Source organism: Vombatus ursinus, unplaced genomic scaffold, assembly GCF_900497805.2.
Source record: "Vombatus ursinus unplaced genomic scaffold, bare-nosed wombat genome assembly UNPS02014168.1, whole genome shotgun sequence".
NCBI classification, from domain to species: Eukaryota; Metazoa; Chordata; class Mammalia; order Diprotodontia; family Vombatidae; genus Vombatus; species Vombatus ursinus.
Window position 1 is genome coordinate 2,360,557 of NW_020953946.1, and position 25,426 is coordinate 2,385,982.

General features: G+C 38.6%; 1 protein-coding gene across 1 annotated transcript in view; it reads right to left on the reverse strand.

Annotated features, from left to right (window-relative positions):
* Window positions 1-885: 885 nt before the first annotated feature.
* PLCXD1 (phosphatidylinositol specific phospholipase C X domain containing 1) overlaps window positions 886-25,426 on the reverse strand; it is a 32,510-nt gene continuing 7,969 nt past the window's right edge. The window contains exons 2-7 of the mRNA XM_027859479.1: window positions 17,660-17,812; window positions 12,569-12,705; window positions 11,410-11,538; window positions 9,808-9,963; window positions 4,416-4,599; window positions 886-2,794 (exon numbers count right to left, since the gene is read on the reverse strand). Coding sequence (XP_027715280.1) covers window positions 2,556-2,794; window positions 4,416-4,599; window positions 9,808-9,963; window positions 11,410-11,538; window positions 12,569-12,705; window positions 17,660-17,741 — 927 coding nt within the window. The 5' untranslated portion in view covers window positions 17,742-17,812 and the 3' untranslated portion in view covers window positions 886-2,555. The remainder of the gene's footprint in view (window positions 2,795-4,415; window positions 4,600-9,807; window positions 9,964-11,409; window positions 11,539-12,568; window positions 12,706-17,659; window positions 17,813-25,426) is intronic.

Here is a 25,426-nt window from a genome sequence, read left to right on the forward strand (position 1 = left end):
CTTTTAGGGTTTGTTTGTTTTTTGTCAAAGATACTGTAGTGGTTTGCCATTTCCTTCTTCAGCTCATTTTACAGATGAGGAACTAAGGCAAACAGGGTTAAGTGACTTGCCCAGAGTCACACAGCTAAGTGTCTAAGGCCAGATTTGAACTCACAAAAATGAATCTTCATGACTTCAGGCCTGGCACTGTATTTATTGTGCTCCCTAGCTGCCCTTCAAATACCTTGAAGTATCCTGAAAAATTACTAGTTTGATTCTAAGATGAATCATTTATAGTATTAAAATAGTTTTAATACTGTTGGGCCTCAGTTGGACCTGGATGATAGAAAAGAAAAAGCTTACATTTCAATATACAACGACCTGCAGCATTTAAGAGAACATTGGCAATTATATACATTTCTAGGTATCCACTACTCTTTTTTTATTTTAATTTTTTATTATGAATTTGACCAATATCAACAAAAATAATTTCCATTTACAATGAAAAACAGGAAAAGAGAATTCTATATGAAACCATGAATCTATTATGTACAGCTTGTTTTTTAAAGTATTTAATAAATGTAACAGCAACTCCAATGTCATCCTGCTTGTGTGTGTCTCTCTCTAAACTTCCTTCTGCTGTCTTCTGTGTATTTTCTAATTGTTTCATTGACCCTCTTTTTTTCCGCCAGGTATTAAAATCCTCCACCCAAGAAAACCTCCATCTCCTATAACAAATAAATAACATCACACAAAAGAAACAGATCCACACATTATCAATGTCAGAAATGTTTGCCTCATTCTTTACCTCTAGTATATCATTGCTATCAAGAGGCAGAAAGCAGGCTTCATTACTGGCCTTCTGGAGCCATGCCCAAAACATTCCTTCTTGTGAGAAAAATGAAATAATAAATACAACTTGTATTTATTCTATTGCCAAAAACCCTAAAGTCACAGCATCTTAAAGCTACAGAAATAAAATGAGGTAATGTAGCCTTTTCATTTTTGAAACTTGGACACATAGGTATGTGAATACAGGGAATGAGTACGTGACAAAGACATTGCTTGCAAGATAAAAGCAAGGAATTTAAAAAAAAAAAACCACCTTGAAAAACAACCAAAATAATTATAAGAGCAAAATTTCAACTTTAGATAGGGAACACAGAGTTCAAGTTTGAGGACAAGAAGTTTTAGAATGCTAAGTGAACAGCAAAGGGGTTCTGTAGGATTGCTTAGGAATTCATGGAAAGCAAGATTATCTGAAGCAACATTTTGATTAGGCTGCATGAGAATGGTAAATAGAGTCCAGGTGGGGACAAAACGGGAAATTGTCAGGAGGAAAACTTTGATAAACAAAATGGCATGGGATTTGAGAAAGAAGAAAGTTCATTAAAGAAATAATGATCACTACTTCCATGCATTCATATATGGAAGGTTGGTCCTTTTCATCAGTGATCCAGATGGATATGCCAGAGCCTAATGACCCTCTGGTAAAATGTAATGGGGATATGTTTCTATTATTACTTATACAATATAATAAAATTTCTGGGAATAATAATGAATATATTAACATCTTTAATCTGAGTAATAAACTGTTCTCAAACATCACAAGAAATTTATTCCATTTTACAACTGGAAGCACTGAAGCAAATCAGTTAAGCCAGTGGAAAGCCTCAAGGGCCAGGGAAGAGGAAAGTCCACAGGCATTTCTAATGAAGCTAAAAAAATAAGCTATGAGTATAAAATTCTGAGAGAAATCTGAGACAATTGGACTTGTCCAACAGGAATATAAAAAGCTTTTCACATTCAGTTGGACCTGTGGGCTTATCTTTTGCAGTTGTCAAAATGCTATTCTAGTGGTCTTTTAAAGAACTGAAGTATACAATGGTGAGTTTCTTTTACCCTAAGGAATCTGCAGTATTTATCTTGACTGAACAGAGAATTTAACTTCATGCTGACCTTTTCTTAAGAGCTCCAGATGGTTCACCCTCTTACAAATTTCCCATAATTATTAGTGTATATTATGTAATCATATCTTCCACTAGGGTCCTATTTGGATGCCTCATTGTAGAATGTAAGTGACCTCAACTTCTTGAAGGCAAGCTCTGGCAGCTTGAAGGGCTTTTAAGTATAAGCCTAACAGTGGTCTGAATTTGGAGAGGCATGACCAGAAGGTAGACCATTAGAAGATGAATTTTTTGTTAGCCACTGCAATTCATTAAACTATCTACTAAGGTATAGAGGAGTTGCAATCTGCATAAGTGGAGGGAGTACCCACACTAATGAAATCATGTCCTTAAGTAAAATTAAATCCTTGGGGATTTAATCACTTGGGAAACGTAAAGAACAATGGCTTGTCTAAGAGGCAAAGCCAGGATAAAAGCTCGGAAGACACCGATTGGTAGAATTCCCAGGATTTCTGTTCTAAGGCCACTACTGCTTGCTTCTACTCAATTCCCTTTCCGTTCTGTTGTCCAATCAGAAGCCTCAAAAAATACCTAGAATGATTAAAAATCAGGCAACAAAGAGGCAACCTGAATACCTCACCTCAAAAAAAAAAAAAAAAAGGAACATAGTCAATCTATAAGAAGTTTTTGATTAAGAGCAATGACATCACTGACAAAACTGTCAGATCCTATGAAGTCTCCAGCAATGATATTGGTACACTTTGTCCCTGGACCGGGACACTGTTTCCGAACCCATGCATTCAGGTATGGGAGGTTAGGTAAAGTCATCTTCTTCAGTGATGCAGATGGATGGGCCAGAACATATTGAAAGTTTTCAGTAAGGTTAATCCCTGCAACAAATAATTCATCTGAAACAAGAAGACATTAGAAAATTATGCATCTGTTTATTATATATCACCTAAGCCAACAAGTTATTCTATCCTTTTGTCTACCCATTTTTTCTGCATGTTATTGGGGTCTCTCATTTCCATCAAGAAGCTGAGGACTAGCAGTCTTGTCTTCTTAGTAAACTGTGTTAACTCTATAGGAAAATAAATATCTCAGAGTCCATGGCCCCCAAAAATGAAAGTAAGGCAGCTACCACTTTCATCTAATTTCTCTGAAATCAAAAACATCATACTATAGACAAATAAACACTATCACAGAAGGCATTTGCTGGGTGCTGCTGTCAATGTGTGCTTTGATGATAAAAGAATGTGAAATTGAGACAGTGTGGTATAGTAGAAAAAGCAGTAGACATGAGTTCTAGTTCCAGCTCTGCTGTGAGCTGTGTGACCTTGGTCAAATTGCTTAGTCTATTTGGGGTCCCATTTATCTCACCCATAAAATGAGAAGACAGAACAAGACCTCTAATGACCCTCCAGCTCTAAAATTATATGATCTATGAAGTCTTACTTTGCAGTTTTCAACATGGTCCTCTAGGGTATTGACTGAAAAATCTAAGGTAACGAATCAAAAAAGCAAGGATTTGTTTCTGAACCACTGCCCGCACATACACAAAGCATTGCCTCCAATTTAGAACCAAGCAGTTGCCACAAGAAAAAAAAAGTCTGCAAAGGAATATTTATTGAATTCCCACTGCAAGTGCGACTGTGGGCTAACAGTGGCTTTGATCAGTTCCTCAGTGTCATGACTGTTTTTCTTCATTGTCCAAACTGGTAAGGTTTGTTGGGTATTTTCTTGGAATTAGTTTTTGGGTTTTTTGTTTTTTAAATACGTTGATCAGTAAAATCTAGATTATACATGGAATAGCTTTAGAATTATCAACCAGTAGTGTGTATTTAGCCACTGCATAACATGTTGTCCAGTCATTCACTTGTGTCCAACTCTTTGTGAACCCATGAACCATCGGCATGCCAAATTGTCCATGGGGTTTTCTTGACAAAGATATCAGAGTGGTTTGCCACTTCCTTCTCCAGTGGAATAAGATAAGCAGAGGTTAAGTGACCTCCTAGGGTCACACAGCTAGTAAGTGTCTGAGGCCAGATCTGAACTTAAGTCTTCCTGCCTCCAGGCCCAGTGTTCTATCCACTGAGCCACGAAGCTGTCTCCTACCTGGCTGCCTGCCTGCTGCATGAATAACACAGTTCCTTAGTCATAGCAGGCACTTGGTAACTTTTTCTTGATTAATTGATGGCTAAGATTAGGTGCATGAGAATAAGACATATAGATGTTAAAGTGGTATAGTCCAACATAAACTATGAATCTACCAAAGCCTCTTTAACATTAAAGTTACTGTTAATTTCATCACTGCATCAAATTGGCCAGTTCACTGTTTCAGGTTTCGCTTCGCAAAAACATGCCAACATGACTTGCCATCCAAGTGCTTAAAAATCAACGGATCAAAAAATACCAGATACTCTGGTATTTTTTGATCCGTTGATTTTTATATTATGTTATAAAAATAAATGTTTTTTATATTATGTTATAAATGATTTTTATATTATGTTATAAAAATAAATGTTTTACCTGGGCGTCCAGATTCTTTCATTGATTCCAAATAACAGATCAGATCATCTGTTTTCACCTTATTTCCCCACCAATATGGAATTCCAGGCCATAGCTCCTTGTGCCTATGCACAGTAAACTCATCTTCATATGAGACAATAACCCTGTAACCATGTCTCCACAGTTGCTTCAGTGTCAACAATTCCTAAAAGGCATTCAGAATTGGGAAAGGTTACTGATAACCGATAGACATGGGTTCAGAGGAGTTTGTATGTCCACTGCTCTCAAAAAAACGTTTCAACTCTCTCTAGTGCAAAAATGACTTCACCTGTGTTGACAATGTTTATCTGGATGTTTTCCTTAAAAAAAGAAAAACAAAACAAAACAAAAAAAAACTAAGAACAATTTCAGGCACATATTTACAAGAGAAATCATTTTTCTTCAAAAAGGATCCCTATTAGAAATAATGCTTGTTTTGATTATAGCACTACATAATCCAAATAGTGTCTTACCAATGAAGTCATATCCTCACAACACCAAACCTTCCCTGTTTCCATCTACAACATCCATTAATTAGGTTCTATACCTAAAGCAAATTGTACAAACACTACAGGTCACGCTATGTCTAATTACCAAAACCTCAGCTTCATAAAAGGTTAATATCCAGGCACATTCTCTAGAAATAAAGAATGTTGGCATCAGACAATCTCAGATTTGGAGGAGACTTCAGAGGCCAATGAGTTCAAACAATCCTTAAACAGGAATCCTCTCTACAACATTCCCAACATGGGGTCATCCAGCCTTTGCTTGAGATGATGAGGGGGAATCGTGACCTCCCAAGACAGCCCATTCCACTTTTGGATAGCTCTAGTTATTAGGAAGCTTTCCTTATTTTGAACCAAAATCTGCCTGTGTGAAACTCATCCAGTGCTCCCAGTTCTTGTCTGTAGGGTCAAGATGGATGCCAAGAATATGTACATAGCTCATCCTTTTGTTTTTACAACTAAAGTTATTCAAATATAAGCTTTTATTACACGGGCAGCAACTGTGATGGAATGGAAAGAATTTAAATTTAGAATTTAGAATCCTTACACTTAAATTTGAATGTTGGTCATGATATTTACTTTGTGTTCTTGGACACATTTCACCTATCTGAGCCTGTTTCCTCATCATACTAGCACCTGACCTACCTACCTGGTGAAGTTTTTGTGAAAGTCAAACAAGATAATTTGCTCAAAGTACTTTGTTATTTGTAAGAGGAAGAGAAGGAAGGATGGAGGAAGAGAGGGAGGAACAAAAGGAAAGAAGGAAGGACAAAAGGAAAGAAGGGAGGGATGAAAGGAAGGGAGGAAGGGACAAATGGAAGGAGGGAAGAAAATGGGTGAGGGAGGAAAGGACTTATGAAGTGCCTACTATGGGCCAAATAGTATCAAATAACAAATATCTCATTTTATCATCTTCCCAACGGGAATGGAGGTAGGTACTATTATTTTCTCCATTTTACAGTTCAGAAAACTGAGGCAGTTAAATGACTTGCCCAAGGGCACAGCTAGTGTCTGAGGCTAGATTTGAACTCAGGTCTTCTTGACTTCAGGCCTCTAGATAGGAATAGGGATTGGGCATGAGACTACATTAGTATATAAAATTCCCTCTACCAGAGCAGGCCAGCACCTTCTCTGTAACTTATGGTTTTAGAAAGCTGGATAAAGCTCTGAGAGGTCAAGCAACATCCCCAGGGTCACACAGCCAGTACATGTCAGAGGCAAAACTTGAACAGATCTCCCTGACTTGAGAGTAAACTCTCTATCCACTATGGCACACCGCCTATCAAACTGTAAAGCTCTGTATAAATATATACAATTATATCACATAATGTCTTACTGCTATTAAATCTAATCTATTTTATGCATTTCTGTTGATTCTTTGGTCTCCTTTTTGGCATGCTGAGTCACCTTCTGCCTCTGTTACAGCCTAAGGATTACAAGATAAAAAACAGACCCCCCCAAAAAAGCACAAGTTTTCACACTACATATGCGTGAAGAAAAACCATGCTTAATAAAAATGTATATTAATTGCATTACAAGACCTCACTGAAACTGCGTATCCTTAGAAAGCATAAAAAAGGTTGGGTTTTTTTGTTTTGTTTTGTTTTGGGGTGTGTGTGTGTGTGTGTGTGTGTGTGTGTGAATTTATACAAGGGATAGGAACATTATAACACTACAGGTCAGACTATATCTAATTATGATCCCATTGACTTGACAAAACCCCAAACATGAAATAGAGAGAACCCCAAATCCTCAGGAAGATGTAACACAGTATTGGCCCTTAACTCCTATGAAAAGGGATGTAACTCAGATTAGACTCCTGAGCTATCATAATAAAATACTAGCCTCTGTCTAGATGAGTAAGAGTAAAGACTCCTTGTTTATGCAGAAAGTTTTTGAGGTGCTTCAAAGAAAATCGGAGTAAAAGAAATTTGTGCAGAAAATTGACAGTAGTGGACAGTATGCTTACATTCTTGGAGTTTATTAAACATATCATGCTGTATATGAACTTGGATAAAACATCACTATGAAATGTGATAGGAAAATAACTTCATGTGCAATGAGCTCTCAATAACCTTTGGGTTTTTTATCTGGGTTATATCTTAACCACAACAAATCCTGCTTTTAGGTTTATGGACCACATTTAGAGTATTCTGCTTAATTACTTGCTCTGTGGGAATAGGCTTATAGGATTTAGAACTTCAAGGGATCTATGTGATTGTTTAATATGACCCTCTTATTTTATAGTTGAAGAAATCAGCCTAGAAAGGTGAGGTTATTTTTTTAAGGTCACAGAAGTAGTATTCCAAGCACACCGCACATTTTTCTTAGAAGTCTTTGTTCCTTTCAAATTTCTATGCAAACAATAGTGTCTAGACAAAGTCTTTCCTGATTCCTACAGATGCTAGCCCTCTCCTCCTGCCCAAAAAAACAAAAAATTACCTTATATTTATTTTGTAGATACTTATTTATATGCAATTTTTCTACATGAAACTCTTAATTGGATGACACAACTTCACCACCTACTCAGTGACCCTGCCACCAGTGAATCACTAGGGCTGCCATGTTCTTAGCATTACAGTACATCCTTGGAACAGTTATGAAGCAGGGGGAAGGCAAGCTAATCAAAACATCCTGCCACATCAGCTAAAAACAAGGGAAACTCATTTAACACTAAGAGGATCCCAGGAAATGGTGTGCACACCAGCAAAACACAGCAATGTCTTGTGAAACTGTCAGTGCAGTGAATAGAACACCAGGCCTGGAGTCAGGAAGACCTACGTTCAAATCTGGCCTCAGATTCTTATTATCTGTGTGAACCTGGGCAAATCACTTAACCACTTTGCCTCAGTTTCCTCAACTATAAAATGATGATAATAATAGCACCTACCTCACAGGACTGTTGTGAAGATCAAATGAGCTAATCTTTGTAAAAAAGTGTTTAGCACAATGCCTGGCACATAGTAGGCACTCTATAAATGTTTATTCTCTTCCCCTTTCCCTTATGCCAGTTATTTATGTAATTAAAGTTACCTAAAAACTCAGAAGTTTCCATTGTTTCACAGGTAAAGGCAATTTTCCCCATTAAGGCGGGCCCCTACCTTATTCCATGACCTTAGTGTAGGGTGGGGAACCTGCGGCCTCAAGGCCACATGTGACCCTCTAGGTCCTCAAGTGTGGCCAAGTTTGGATCAGTCAAAGAGCCACACTTGAGGACCTAGAGGGTCACATGTGGCTTTGAGGCCGCAGGTTCCCCACCCCTGCCTTAGTGCCTTTGAACATGGGTTTCATGGGTTACTGTGACCAAAAAAAATAATAATAATAATAAGGTATCACCTCACAGCCACCGTTCTGGTGACAAGCTTTTCGGCTCTCAGCTTGGCTGGTCCATCAATGACAGACGCAGACATATCACCAGACTGAAACTGTGATTCTCTTCATTTACTGGGACCTGGAAGAACTTACATTTTACTACCAAAGTCTTTGTGAAACCAGGGTTTCTTTCACAGCATTATGAGGCAGCAGAGCAGAACTTTTGTAGAAATTTGTTCCACTACTTACTATAAAAACTTTGTCTATCTTTCAGAGACTGAATTGTTTTCTGGATTGCTAAAGGTTTTGTCCCTTTAAGTACTAAAAAAGTTCTAACTTTATGGGGCAGCTAGGTGGCAGAATGGATAGAGCACTGGCCTTGAAATCAGGACCTGAGTTCAAATCTGGCCTCAGACCAAACACTTGACACTTACTAGCTGTGTGACCCTGGGCAAGTCATTTAACCCCAATTGCCTAAAAAAAAAAGTGCTAATTTTAGTCCCTTGGGATAGATACACACCTACACATTTAAAAATCAGTAAAATTAATAAAAAGATTTTGAGAGACAATGAAAAGAGCACTAGATACGGACTCAGAAGACTTGGGTTCAAATCCATCTCTGCCACTTACTACTAGATGAATTTGAACAAGACGCTTCCATTCTCTGGGCTTCCATATTTTTCATCTGTAAAATGAAGGGGTTGGACTCATAAACTCTAAATTCTCTTCCATCTCTAACTATGTGTTCCATAAATAAATATATTTTGAATTTTCAATTAAATGTTTAGGTTCATGAAATCATTGCTCTACAACTGGAAGGGACCTCACAAACCATCTAATTCAACTCCCTCATTTTAGAGATGAGGAAACTAAGGCCCAGGAAGGTTAAACCCAAGGTCACTTAGGTAGTAAGTGTCAGAGGTTGGACTTGAATTCAGAGGCGATGCAAATCATATTGCTTCATCAAGTTCTACTAGGTTTTTACTTGGCATCCAATAGCTCAACAAGCTTGTCAAAAACCACAGAAGCTTAATGTTTGAAGATTCTACGTCTGTATTTGCCAGGGGAAGAAAGGAAGGAAGGAACGCATTTATTAAGCACCTACTATGTAACAGGCACCATACTAAGCACACAGGAACCACCTGAGGATTTAACTCTGGCTACTCTATTCATTCCTCTTTCTTGGAGGTGGGCCTGTTTAGTTGGAAACTTGTTCAATCAATTTTCTGTATGAACTTCTTTAACTAACTTGTTGCTCTAATTTTTTTTTTTTTGAGGGCCTCCCAAAGTTTCCTGCATAAACAAGGAGTCTCTACTTTTGCACAACCAGACAGAGGCTAGTGTTTATCGTTACAGCTCAGAAGTTTAATCTCAGTGTCAGAGAGAGGTGCAGCCCTTCTCATAAGAGCTAAGGGCCATTCTGTCTTACATTTTCTTCCTTAGGACTTGGGGTTTTCTTTATTTCCCATCTGGTGTTTTCTCAACCCAGATTGTCTTACCCAATTAAAGGAAAAACCAACCAACTAAACTGAAGGAATATGAAATATTTCACTTACACCTCTGGGACACAATGTTTTTCCAAAAATGTTTTTTATACAGGTGACAAGATACTGATGAAGTTCATTGGTCATTCCTTCGAAATTCCTGCAGGCTAATATCACCACCTCCTTAGGGTGATTCTGTAACCACTCTGAAATGTCTGTTAGGGTATCCTGTGAAGGGAGAAAAAATCCAAAACAAAACAGATTTAAAAGGCTCAAATAGAGCTCAATATTGAGAAAATAATACCTACTTTAGGCCAAAACTTTTAAATAGTTTTGAGACTCCAAACTATCAAGTTGCTGCCCTTATTATTGAAATTTTAAATTTGTACTTTTGTTCAAACAGTTTCCAGCTTAAGCAGTTGCATGGAACAATAAAACACAAAGCCAGTTTGAATAAGAGTGACTGGCAATTAAATAAAATAAAAATTGCAGCCTAGCCTTGTCACTCCATTAAGGTCAGGTCAGTTTAAAGGGTTTTGCATTGAACCTTGAAAAGTCAATAAATAGACATTCATTGGCTCGTGGCAGTGGAGAATTCCAAAGACCTACATGGAAAACGTTCTGAGTACGTTTCGTCAAAGTCCACATTAGAAATGGCAGGCAGTTCACGGGGTTTTGACATCAGTCCAAGAGGTAGAAATGATGTTATACAATCAGATTTTGGGAGTTAGTCCCTCTTTTCAGTGCAAACAAGCACAGACTTGTAAATTACACCCTTTACTGACAGGAGATTGAGAGGGAAACAAAATCTGATGCCATTTTATTTCAACCTTCCAAATCTTGCCATGAACAGATTTCACTTATGAAAGACAAAGATAGGAAACATAACCCTATGGGAACCAGGTTTCAGACCATATGAGATGTCCTTTCTTTGCTTTCCTGCAAATGTTCTTTTACCGACAGATATTGTGCTAAAGCTCCACTTCCATACTGAGAAAGGTTAAAGGGGAAAGAAGACTCTATCACCTGGGCTGAGTTTAGTCATGGTTCCCACGCCGACCATCACTAAAGCCATCAGAGCCAGTATTTCTCCACCCAACTCTCAAAGCCATATGGAAAGCCACACAGTGGGTAAATTTATTGCTCCACTTAGAAAATATTCAGGACCCTGCATGTCCCTTGTGTGATCTATGAGCCTCTCTGCTATTGTTCGGAGAAAAAATAACATTATCTCCTCTCCCTCCATAAGCCTATTTAGACTCACAGAACAAAGAACATGTGTCATAGTTGTTTTTCTTTTAGTAGACTAGAGAGCTCTCCCAGTATAATAAATACTGTAGGAGTTACCTTGCTTCCTAAATCACTTAACTTCCTATCAAGGAAGAGGTTGGCCACTGGGAAGAAGCTGGCCCATTATTTTAAAAAATCAGTCCTCTTCATATAAGATGTGTTTCCCTGGAAATCAATGTTGCTTTAAGAACTAAGATTGATCAAAGGTCAAATGTCTTTATATTTTTCCAATAGGATACATCTAGAAAAACCAAAATAGTAGCTGATAAATCCAAACCTGGATGAGGTTTCCTGGTCCAATTCAAAATTCAGTTTATTGCAAGTCAACTGATCTTAACTCTTCATCAGTTTCACTATTAAATCATACACTCCATATCTCAGTACCTCCACTAAGGCTGTTGTATATATAAGGTGTACAAAGTGCAAATTCTTCTCAGAGCCATCGATCATGTGAGCAATCCTCAGATCAAAATACCGGATTCCAGCATCCAGCTGCTCATTTATATTCAGTGCCTACAAGGTAGAGATCACCTTAAATACCTTTGTTCACTGCAAGGAATACCCAGTTCTTCATATAATTAATTGTATCATTGGACATCTATGAAACAGACAAAACAATTTTTTGTGCTTTCACGGGCACATTTTGAGCTTTAGCAGGGCATACAGTTGTAAGAATAGAACACAGCAATAGTAACTTAGGCTACTATATAAATAACCACCAAGGAACTGTGATTTCATCTGTGTTATAGATCACCACCCTTCTGAGTCTCAGAGACCTAAGTGACTTGCCCATGGTCATAGCTAGTAAGAGTCAAGAATGGGAGGGGAGCTAGTAATAATGATACAAAAGAACTCAGAGAAGAAGGAAGAAAGATTTTCTAGAATCAAAGAGAGAAAGGGGCCCAGATACCTAATATCAGGTACAGGGACATAGGAAACATGAAAGTAGCCAGTCAGATGGTACAGTGGATAAAGCACAGTAGGTGGAGTCAGAAAGACCTGAGGTCAAGAATGAACTCAGACACTAGCTGTGTGACCCTGGACAAATCACCTAACCTGTCTGTCTCAGTTTCCTCATTTATAAAATGGAGATTGCCAGGGTCATTGTGAGGATAAAATGAGATTATATTTGTAAAGCAGTTTGTAAACCTTAAAGTGTCATATAAATGATAGGTCATTATTATCATTATGATTGTTAGCCTAAGGAGTGGAACAAAGAATAGGAAAAAGAGCCCAGCCCAAAGAAGGAAATCCAACTGAAAGAACTAGGCTAGTGGAAGGAAGAAGGTGAAAGGACTTCTGTTCGAGGAAAGGAACATTAGAATCCTGAGGGCAGAAGAGCATACCCCCTAATACAGCCCCCAGGCTTGTCCCAGCCTCACCTTTCCTCTGTTCTTCTTTATGGGTATCAACACATCCTTGTCTATCATAATCCCTTCTTGGGCAATTAAATCCCTAAGTGACCCTGAAAGAATGTCAGCTGTGTGTGTAAATGCCAAGCCAACAGTTCATTGGAGCACAAGAACATTTAAAGCCTTATTACCTGTGTTGTCGACCACTTTAATACCACTGGACGAGTGATGCAAGGAATCACCTTATTTAACACCTGCAGGAGCTTTGATTGATTTTGTGAGATTGGAGATTTCTTATTCAGGCAGTAGGTCATTGTATCATGGCTCCCTGCAAATAAGAATGAATATGAAATCTTATCTCCTGTCTTTGGACTAATTTAAAAAAAATACATAGTAGCCTACATACTATCTATCTGTCTACCTATCTACACACACATACACTACACACATATGTGTGTATATATGTATACATACACAAATATGTATATATACAGTCATATATAGTCCTATATATGCATATGTATGTAATTATGGTGTACACACACACACACACATAAACACACACACATGCACACATATATAGCCCAGTACTATATGTAATAGGGGGGGCAGTTAGGTGGCACAGTATAGAGTACAGGGCCCGGAGTCAGGAAGATCTGAGTTCAAATCCAGCCTCAAACATTTACTGGCTGTCCCATTTGCCTCAGTTTTCTCAGCTGTAAAATGAACTAGAAAAGGAAATAGCAAAACACTCCAGTATCTTCACCAAAAAAACCCTAAATGGGTTCACGAGGAGTTGGACACAACTAAAATGACACCAACAAGATATGTAATAGGGAAGTTGGATCTGAGCATGCACCCTGGCCCCTTACTGGTACATGTGCTCTGAGCCTTTCACCCCTGCTCCATATACATACATATAAATATGTTATTAAAACTTTAATATAATAGTTTACATTTACATACCATAGCATCTTATAGTTGTCAAAGCTCTTTGCTCTGAGAAACCCTGTGAGGTAGGTGGTAGGAGCATTATTATCTCCATTCCATAGATGAATGAAAAAAATCTGGCTCCAACCTACCTTTCCAGGTTGACATCACATTGCAGCTCTTCACACAAAAGTGACTTACTTCCTGTTCCTCTAACTCAGTGTTCCACCTCTCTCCTATGTGCCTTTACATAAGCCATAATCACCCTTGCCTAAAATGTACTTTTTCCCTACTTCCCACCTCACAGAATCCCTGACTTCAACCAAGGCTCAAGAATTCAGCCTCCTTCAGGAACCCTTTTCAGATCTCCACAATTGGTAACATTCTCCTTCCTCCGCCAACACCCCCCCCAAATTATGCATTAAAACATCAACAGTATAACCTGACACTAATAAAAAAAAAATAAGGACAATAAACATGGGTGGTGAGGTGAGTTTGTGATAAGTACTTCTTAAGGGTAGGGAGGAATCAAATGAGCTTCCAGGGTGAATGCCCCTAATCAGATTCCCTAAAAATTAAGCCAAACGGACAATCCCAGCGAGAATTTCACGCAAATCCATAGTAAAGACAGAGACATGCGAAACTCCACACCATATAAAGAAGCCCACATTGGGATCATATCAGCGGGATTTTGATGACTGCGGTCACTCATCCAGTGTGGGCAGCTGAGACTCCATCTAGTCTTTAGCCTGACTGATAGAGGGAGCCTTGAGATCAGCTGGTCCAGCCTTGCATGATCCCAGAGAGACCCCTGGTTACACTAACCTTCCATTACTGCCTTCCTACTTCCTGCTGCTAGGGAAGAAGTGAGGAGGAAGGGCGAAGGTGCCTGCTTTCCTTTCATAGAACGGAACAGTTATCCAGTAACAAGTACAGGAACCCCCTTTCACATTCAGCCTTCTCTGAACAGGGAAATCATCTCCAGAATTTGATTTTAAATAAAATCTTCAAAATTTTCATTTTTGTTCCCGTGGGATTTCTGAAGAAGCAGAGGATTCATAAGGAGGTTGGGATAGTGGGGAGAAAATAGAAAAATGGGGCACTTGTTTGTCCCAGCAAATACATATTCTTGTCAAAAAAAAAAAGAATCATTGACTGTTAGACCCAAAAAGGACTAACAAAAAGATCTAGTCTGATCAACTCTTTTTAAAAAAAAACAGCTTGCTCCTCCCATTCTCTTGTCCCCTTTCCCCTATTCCATAAAATTGTATTTAAACCATACCTTTAACCTGGCTAACCTCCTTTGCCCCCTACTAGAAGCAGGGCATCATAATCATCACTGATTACTTAATTCACATAACTGTCCCTCTTTCCTCTAGGGGTATTTCATTAAGAGGATGAGTGTAAAATATCCATTATTTAGAAAGAGAAGTTCTGGGGCAGCTAGGTGGCACAGTGGATAGAGCACCGGGCCTGAAGTCAGGAGGACCTGAGTTCAAATGTGACCTCAGACCAAACACTTGATACTTACTAGCTGTGTGACCCTGGGCAAGTCACTTAACCCTGATTGCCTCACTAAAAAAAAAAAAAACAGAAAGAGAAGCTCTTTGAGTTACTGCTTTCTTTACAACCAAGCCTCTCTCTTCTCTCTATTTCCTCTACCTCTCTCACACCACTTGGGTTATCACCTGCCTCTATGCTTTTACCTAATCTCCTACTGAGACAAAACAGTCAGTAGTCCTGAAGCTCCTGTTCTCAAAGCACCTTGGACTGCATGCGCTTAGGACATCTGCGCGTGACCCAGGAGGCCTTGCCAACAGTCATTCTACCGTCCAGTGACTGAGAGCTCACTCTATCACCAGAGTAGGGTCACACGGCCAAGAGAGCCAAGGTACACGGGAAAAGGCAACCCAAGGACTTCCTCTGTGGTGCTCTCTCTACTTAGAAGTGATGCTTGAATGGAAACTTGAATTGTGTGTTTTGCTAAGTGGTGATCATTATGACCATGCAAAAGTCATTTAACCTATACCCAACTTCTCAAGACCAGAGTAATTTTTCACTTGGAAAGGGTCCACTCACTTCTCTGGTGTCAAAGCTGGGGGAGAGCCAGGAGCAAACACTCCAAAATGCTAGAGGCCAGGAAGTTAGATTGCTCTGATTTTTGGAAAAGAAATTTAGGTGGGAGTGCTGGATACAATAAATTTAGATTGCAGCATGACTAGAGGAGAGTGATACTAGTGCTTACAAAAAAGAGAAAACAAGAAAAGGCCTACCATGCCTAATACTTAAAACCCAAGGAGTAGGGGGGTGGATTTTTCTTCATATAGAGTGTTTTGAGCAATATCTACATGGTTCCCTCAGCGATGGTCCGCCTCCCCTCTTAGATCTTACTTTTACTCACCAGCCATACATTCTACCACACACTGAATCTCCCCACCTGCTAAGAAACATCCACACCTCCTTCTTTCTGTGGTGACACAGAGGAAAGAAGCAAACCATAAAACAGGCTGTTTTTTATTGTTGACATGAAAAAGAATCAGTCCTTGAGAAAAGCTGTATCATACATTTGTTGTTGTTGTTGTTCAGTCATATGGGTTGTGTCTGACTCTTTATGACTCTATTTGGGGCTTTCTTGGCAAAGATAATGGAATGGTTTGCCATTTCCTTCTCTAGCCCATTCTACAGATGAGGAAACTGAGGCAAACTGAGTTAAGTGACTTGCCCAAGGTCACATAGCTGGTAAGTGTCTGAGGCTGGATTTGAACCAGGTCTTCCTAATTCCAGGTACAGTGCTCTATCTGTGCCACCTAGCTACCCATCACACTTTTTTTTTTAAAGATAAAAATTTTATCTTTTAAATTAATCAATTAATTTTTAGTTTTCAACATAACAATTCCATAAGATTTTGAGTTCTAAATTTTCTCCCCCTCCCTCCTCTCCCTTCTTCCCAAGATGGCATGCAATCTGATATAGGCTCTACATATACATTCATATTAAACAGATTTTCACATTAGTCATGTTGTAAAGAAGAATTAGAACCAATGGGAAGAACCATGAAAAAGAAGAAACAAACAAACAAAAAAGAAAAACAAAGAGAGAGAGCAAGTAGTATGCTTCCCTCTGCATTCAGACTCCATAGTTTTGTTTTGTTTTTTCTGGATGTGGATAGCATTTTCCATCATGAGTCTTTTAGAGTTGTCTTAGATCCTTGCATTGCTAAGAAAAGCTTACTCTATCAAAGTCAGTCATCACGCAATGTGGCTGTTACTGTGTACAATGTTCTCCTGGTTCTGCTCACTTCACTCAGCATCAGTTCACATAACTCTTTCAGGTTTTTCTGAAGTCTACCTGCTCATCATTTCTTATGGAACAATAGTATTCAATTACATTCATATATCACAACTTATTCAGCCATTCCGCAATTGATGGTCATCCCCTCAATTTCCAATTCTTGGCCACCACCACAAAAAAAAAAAGCTGCTATAAATATTTTTGTCCTATTTTTATGATCTCATTTATGCACAGTTTAATAGCCCTTTTGGCATAGTTCCAAATTGCTCTCCAGAATGGTTGGATCAGTTCATGACTCCACCAACAGTGCATTAGTGTTCCAATTTTCCCACATCTTCTCCAACATTTATCATTTTCCTGTTTTGTCATGTTAACCAATCTAATAGGTGTGATGTGACACCTCAGAGTTGTTTTGATTTGCATTTCTCTAATCAATAGTGATTTAGAGCATTTTTTCATAGCTTTTTTTCATAGCTTTTCATTTTTCATAGCTTTAATTTCTTCATCTGAAAACTGCCTGTTCATATCCTTTGACCATTTATCAATTGGGGAATGACTGGTATTCTTATAAATTTGACTCAGTTCTCTATATATTTTAGAAATGAGGGCTTTATCAGAGACGCTGGCTATAGAAAGACACTTGTCTCCCAGCTTTCTGCTTCCTTTCTAATCTTAGTTTCATTGGCTCCGTCACACATTTAGCTTAGAAAAATTAGCTACTTTTAGCATAGAGAAATGAAGACTTTGTGGGGAACATAATCATGGGGGTATAGATTTAGAGTTGGGAAATCAAGGTTATCTCATACAACCTACTCATTTTACAGATGAGGAAACTGAGGTCCAGAAAGATTAAGTTGTCTTTTTTTTTTTAAGAAAATTATTTGCCCAAGGTCACACATAGTAACTTTCAAAGGTGGGATTTAAATATACGTCCTCTGACTCAATGAGTTTCAGAGTTGGCATTTAAATACAGGTCCTCTGATTCCTAGATCATGCTTTTCCCACTGAATGGTACTTCCTGATCAGAAACAGCAACACATGCCTGCTGAGGGTTTGCTTACCTGGAATGGAAAGATGGTGAAGAGGGATGTCCCAGAGTTTGGGAGGCAGCTCAGACATCCATTGTGCATTGGTAGCACTCATGTTCTAAAAGCAGGTTGAAGAGCTAGGCACCTCAATTGTTTAGTACAGGTCCTTCTTCCACAGATTTTGCCCTAGGAAAAAGGAAACAGAGCTTTTGCTTGTTAAAAATAACAGTGGTACAAGTCAGAATTCCCCTGACATAGAAGGCTGCCTCTCTTGAAAAAGAGTCCTTCAAGCTCCACTCACTAAAAGCACAAGAACATATTCACCTGTTTAGACCAAGAATTTTGAGGAAACTTTGGGGTCTCCATCAAAGACTTCATTTGGCAATTAATGAGTGTGCCACTTGGTACCATTTTTTGTCCATCGTATTTTTTTAAAACTCTTTAAGAAAGAACTGATAGGATTGGCTAATAGGACAAATAAATGTTGGAGGGAATGTGGAAAAACTGGAACACTAATGTACTTTTGGTGAAGTTGTGAACAGATCCAACCATTCTGTTTTGGGGGTTTTTTTTGTTTGTTTGTTTTTTTGTTTGTTTGTTTTTGGCTAGGCAGTGGGGTTAAGTGACTTGCCCAGGGTCACACAGCTAGTAAGTGTTATGTGTCTGAGGCCAGATTTGAACTCAGGTCCTCCTGAATCCAGGGCTGGTGCTTTATCCACTGTGCCACTTAGCTGTCCCCGAAATCCAACCATTCTGGAGAGCAATTTGGAACTATGTCCAAAGGCTTATAAAACCGTGCATACCCTGTGATCTAGCAGTACCACTGCTAGGTCTATATCCCAAAGAGATTTTTTAAAAGAGGGGTGAGGGAAGACATACTTGTACAAAAATATCTATAGCAGCTCTTTTTGTGGTGACTAAGAAGTGAAAATCAAAGAGATGCCCATCAATTGGGGAATAGCTGAACTAGTTGAAATATATGTGATAAAATATTGTGCTATAAGAAATAACAAGCAGGATAATTTCAGAAAAATCTGGAAAGACTTATATGAATTGAGGCAAAGTGAAGTGAGCAGAACCAGGAAAACTTGTACATAATAACAGCAATATCACATGAAGATGAATTATGAATGACTTAGTTATTCTCAGAAATATAATGATCCAAGACAATCACAAAGGACTCATGATGAAGCATGTTATCCACTTCCAGAGAAAGAACTGATATTATCTGACTATATGCTGAAGCATACTATTTTCTCTTTCTTTCTTTTCTTCTTTCCTTCCTTCCTTTCCTCTTTTTTTCTTTCTTTCTTTTTTCCTTCCTTCCTTCCTTTTTGTTTGAGTCTTCCTGTACAAAATGACTAATATGGAAATGTTTTACATGACTACACATATATAACTTATAATAGATTGCTTACTGTTTCAGGGAGGGGGGTGGGAAGAGACAAGGGTTTAGAAATTGGAACTTAAAACTTAAAAAATGTTAAAAAAAAGTTTTAACATGTTAATTGGGGAAAAATAAAATATTTTTTTAAAAGAAAGAACTGGGGTGGAGCCAAGATGGCAGAGGGAAAGCAGTGACTTGCTAAAGCTCTCCCCCAAACCCCTCCAAATACCTACAAAAAATGACTCTAAACAAATTCTAAAGCAGCAGAACCCACAAAAAAAACAGAGTAAAACAAATTTCCAGCCCAAGACAGCCTGGATGGTTGATCGGAACAGTATATCATGCCGGGCTGGGAGAGGAGCACAGTTCGGCGTGGGCACGCAGGCCTCAGTGAACCTGGAGCAGGCCTCAGAGGACTGAATCGCGGGCAGCTGTAGTGGTTTCCAGACTTTTCAACCCACGAAGGCCAAAGACATTTAGAAGGTCAGTTGGAAAAGTCTGTTACTATGGTGACAGAAGAAGCTAGATCTCAGCCACCCCGAGGGCAGCAGCTGGCTTCTGAGCTTCCTGCCCACAGACTGAGGGGGAATCTAGTGGCTGATCAGAGGGGGATTGCAAGGATCTCTTTGCCAGGGCTGAGGCAGGAATCTCTTGCTTTGCCTGTGCTTGGATCTGGGTCACAGTTCTGAGGGGCACTCCTGGGACGAGGAGGAGTGCTGGCGTGGTGGAGCTTGTTGTGGCGGTGGAAAGGAAACACCTCGCCCCTTATCATAGCACCTTGGAAGAACTGACATTTTTCAGGTCCCTAGAAGTATCTCTGAAAACAGCTGTACAAACCCCCAAAGCTTGGGACAGTACATTCTCCACATTGGAAATAGACTCTTACCTTAACAAAGAGTTTAAAACTCAAGTAATTGGTTGGGATCACGAGCAAGCAGTGCAAAAAGAGTCAGACTATATCATCTTACTTTGGTGACAAAGAAGATCAAAACATACAATCAGAAGAAGACAACAAAGTCAAAGCTCCTACATCCAAAACTTCCAAGAAAAATATGAATCAGTCCCAGGCCTTGGAAGAGCTCAAAAGGGATTTTAAGAAGCAAGTAAAAGAAGTAGAGGAAAAACTGGAAAGAGAAATGAGAGTGATGCAAGAAAATCATGAAAAACAAGTCAACAGCTTGCTAAAGGAGACCCCAAAAAATACTGAAGAAAATAACACCTTAAAAAATAGCCTAACCCAAAGGGCAAAAGAGGTCCACAAAGCCAATGAGGAGAAGAATGCCCTAAAGAGCAAAACTGGCCAAATGGAAAAGGAAGTCCAAAAGATTACTGAAGAAAATACTTCCTTAAAAATTAGAATAGAGCAATTGGAAGCTAGTGACTTTATGAGAAATCAAGACACTGTAAAACAAATCCGAAAGAATGAAAAATTAGAAAACAATGTGAAATATCTCACTGGAAAAACAACTGACCTGGAAAATAGATCCAGGAGAGAGAATTTTAAAATTATTGGACTATATGAAAGCCATGATCAAAAAAAGAGCCTAGACATGATCTTTCAAGAAATTATCAAAGAAAAATGCCCTGATATTTTAGAACCAGAGGGCAAAATAGAAATGGAAAGAATCCACCAATCACCTCCTGAAAGAGATCCCCAAAGGAAAACTCCTAGGAATATTGTAGCCAAATTCCAGAGTTCCCAGGTCAAGGAGAAAATATTACAAGCAGCCAGAAAGAAACAGTTCAAGTACTGTGGAAACACAATCAGGATAACACAAGATTTAGCTGCTTCTACATTAAGTGAACGCAGGGCATGGAATATAATACTCTGGAGGGCAAAGGAGATAGGATTACAACCAAGAATCACCTAACCAGCAAAACTGAGTATAATTCTTCAGAGGAAAAAATGGTCATTCAATGAAATAGAGGACTTTCAAGTATTCTTGATGAAAAGACCAGAGCTGAATAGAAAATTTGAGTTTCCAATACAAGACTCAAGTGGAAAATGAAGAGGTAAACAGGAAAGAGAAATCATAAGAGACTTATTAAGGTTGAACTGTTTACATTCCTGCATGGAAAGATGATATTTGTAACTCATAAGACCTTTGTCAGTATTAGGGTAGTTGTAGGGAAAAAAATTATATGTATGTGTATAAATAGATAGATAGATAGATAGATACATAGAGGGCACAGGGTGAGTTGAAAATGAAGGGGTTATATCTGGAGAATAAAATTAAGGGATGAGAGAGGAATATACTAGGAGAAGAAGAAAGGGAAAGGTAGAATGGGGTAAATTATCTCACAAAAAAAAACAGAAAAGAAAAGGCTCTTATAGTGGAGGGGAACCGGGGAAGGCAAGAGGAAATGAGTGAATCTTATTCTCATAGGATTTGATTTAAGGATGGTATAACATACACACTCAATTGGGTATGGAAAACTGTCTTGCCCTACAGGAAAATAGGAGGGGAAGGGGACAAAAGAGTAGGGGGATGATAGAGAGGAGGGCAGATTGGGAAAGGGGGTAATCAGAAGCAAATACTTCTGAGGAGGGACAGGGTCAAAAGAAAGAATAGAATAAATGGGGGGCAGGATAGGATTAAGGGAAATAGAGTTAGTTTTTCACAGCATGTCTACTATGGAAGTGTTTTGCATAACTGCACAAGTACAGCCTATATTGAGTTGCTTGCCTTTTCAATGAGGGTGGGTGGGGTGGGAGGAAGGGAGAAAATGTGGAATCCAAAGTTTAAAAAAACACATTTTGAAAAAAATGTTTTCACATGCAACTGGGAAATAAGAAATACAGGAAATGGGATACAGAAATCTATCCTGCCCTACAGGAAAATAGAAGGGGAAGGGGGTTGAGATAGCAGGGAAAGCAGACTAGGGGAAGGGGTATTCAGAATGGGGTGGGGGAGGGGCGAGATGGGGTGAAAATTTGGAACTCAAAATCTTGTGGAAGTAAATGTTGAAAACTAAAAATAAATAAATAAATAAATGAAAAAGAAAACCTGGGGGGGGGAAAAAAGAAAGAACTGATAGAATCTGAATGTAGATAAAAGCATACTTTTTTAACTTCATATTTCTTAGTTTTTTTCTCTATGTTTTCTTTCACAACATGACTGATATGGAAATATGTTTTGCATGACTGCACTTGTATAAACTTTATCAAATTGTTTGCCTTTTCAATGATGGGGGAGGGGAGGGAGGGTGGAAGAGAATTTGGAACTCAAAACTGTAAAAAAAAAAAGTTTAAAAATTGTTTTTATCTGTAGTTAGGAAAAATAAAATTTTTTAATTGAATAAAAAAACCTCTTTCTATGCATTTTCATCCCTCTTTAAATAAATGGAAAGCCCCTTGAGAATAGGTGCCATATCATGTGTATGTTATATGTGTGTGAGTCCCTGCGCATGCATGCCTGCATTTCCTGGCAGGTCCTTGCATTATAGTAAGACTTTTTTTAAATATGCTGAATGATAGCAGTTAGGGGCATAGGATCAGGAAGCTCATTATAGGGAAAACCTTATCACCCTAAAAGATCCCTACAACCTAGGTATTACACCTCATTACAATCTCTGATTGGAGGGTGAGGCCACAAACTCCAAAAACTCCATCAAGGAGGGAACACAGTTCAGAACATCTCCTCATTTCTCACCTGGCCGCACTACTTTGGAACTCCTCTGACTTTTCCACCCTGCCCCTATGTAGGATACCTTTTTTGCCCCTTCCACATCCCTTACTTTTTATCATCCTTTTGTGGGTTGTCTTCCTCCCCCCCATTAGATTGTAAGCTCCTTGAGGGCAGGGACTATCTTTTTTTTTTTTTTATTTGTATCTCCAGCTCTTAGCACAATGCCTGGAACATAGTAGGCACTTAATAAACATTTGTTGACTGACTATGGTGGGGAGGGGGGATTTGCAATGAACTAATTCATCTCCAGTATCCTCCAACCATCTTCTACTTCTCTGTGTCCTCATGGCCAGGGGCAAACTTTCATAGAATCTCAGAGATGGGAGGGTCTTCAGGGGCCATCTAGTCCAACCTGGACCTGAAGAAGAACCCCTTTACAATATCTCTGACAAGTGGTCATCCAGCTTCCACCTAAAGGAAGCCCTTTGGTAAAGGGAAGCCATTACTTCCCAAGGCAGCCCATTCTACTTTGGAGCAGTTTGGATTATCAATTTTTCCTTTACAATGAGCCAAAATCTCTTTCTCTGCAACTTCCATATTTTGTACCTGATTCCACTCACTGGGACCAAACAGAATAAGTCTAACCTCTCTTCAAAGAAAAAGTCATCCAATTCTTGAAAACAGCTACCATGTTTCCTCAACATTTTTCTTCTGGAAGCTAAACATCTCCAAATCTTTCAGTTGGTCTTTATAAAGTAGGCTTTCTCATCTTTACACCATCCAGCACCCTCTTTTGGATATTCTACAGCTTATCAATATCCTTCCTAAAATTCGATGCCCAGAACTTAACATAATATTCCAAATGTGGGGCTAAGACAGCAGTTATCAACTACCTTATTCTGAATACTATGCCTCCATTAAAACAGCTTAAGAACAAACTGATTAATATTGAACTTTTAGTCCACTAAACCCCCCAGATTTGCATATGAACTGTTGTCTAATCATGCCCTCCCCATGTTATACTCGAGCAGTTGATTGTTTGAACCCAAGTGAAGGACTTTACATTTATCTCTATTGAAGAAGTAGAAAATTGCTTGTTCCAGAAGATGTGTGGTCAGCAATGGTGATGCCATGCAAAATTCATTTGCACCATAGCCACAGTGAAGCTAGTGACTTTGTCTAACTATGTTAAAGTTGATAGGAGCTTGACTCTCCTCCCAGAAGAGTGCAGTTGTGATAGACCAATATAAATCCATCTTTAAGACAGACCAAGTAACCAGCCTCACCATGTCATAATCCAGCTGTATGGGCAAATACAACAGCAGCAAAAATTCAGAAGTAAGTGACACTTTTCATCTGAAACATTATCCATTCCTTTCAGTATACACCTCTCCTTTTTAAATATGTATCTGCCATGCCCATCAAACTTATTACGCCTCTATAGACACCCAGTGCTCTTCATCTACTTCCTGGAGCCCACCACTGTCAATCAAAATTTACTTGTCCTGAATCTCATCCCATAGATGGTAGACTAATTGATTATTATCAATAATAAAGAGAGTTCTCAAAAAATTTCTGAGATCAAAGGAGGCTCTAAACATTATAGAGGAGAATATTGATTTCACCTTTCACATGAGACTCTATCTCAACTGCCTAAAATGAAGTTTGAATATGAGATGTGGATGTCAATAATACATGTTAGAGCTCATTAACAATTTTGACTTTGTTGAAATGGTCCTTCAGATTTAAATTGCTAATATTGTAGTTACTTATTAAGGATTTTTCTGGTAATCTTATCTTCTAAGATTTTTAAGGCCATCTATCTGCATTCCTAGAGAGAAATGGATATGAGAAAAACAAATTTCCATGTAATTATAGATTCACAGCATTAAGCGTCCTTAGAGGTTCTCTAAAATAACCATCCACCTAACGGAAGAACTCTTCCTACAATATTCTTATCAAAAGTTCATTTAGCCTTGCAGTGATGGCGAACTCACTATGTCATAAAGCAACCCATTCCATTTTTTGTACCTTCCTAATTTTGAGTCAAAATATTTACCACCACTCCTCCACAAAATTTTCACCCATTTGTTATAATTTTTCTTTCTGGAGCAAAAGAGAACAAACCCAATCCCATTTCTACACGGCAATCCTTCAAACACTTCTAGATAATTTCCATGTTTTTCCTTACTCTTCTCTTATCCAGGATAAATATCCCCTGGCCCTTCAACTATTCCACGTGGTTTTCATGCTGGTCACCATACTAATCACTTTTCTACTTTGTCAGTGTTCCTCCTAAATCATGTGCAGAATTGAATATAGTATTGAAGATTTTGTTAGATCAAACCAGATTACAGCAGGACTATAACATTCCCTGATCTGGACATTACATTTCTTCTAACACAACTTTTCCCTGTGCTAGCTTTTACCACAGTGACACCTCACCTTTGGCTCCTATTTGACTTGAGGTCAACCAAAACCTCAAGATTTTTATCCCCCCACATCAATTGCTGCTAAGTCTCACCTTTCACATCTCAGACTTTTGCAATGTCATTTTTAGATCTAAGTACATTGATCTCTGTCCAATTTAATTCTGCTTCAGATCAGTATTTGGATTTTGTCATCTTTCATATTTACTAATCCCCTAACTGGCATTATTTGATAAGCATGATTTCTAGATTCTCATCCAAGTCAAACATAAGAATATCAAACCAATCACAGCCAAGACAATGCAGAATGTAAACTCCTTAAGAGGGCCCTGTGGTGGTTTTTAGCTCCAGAACC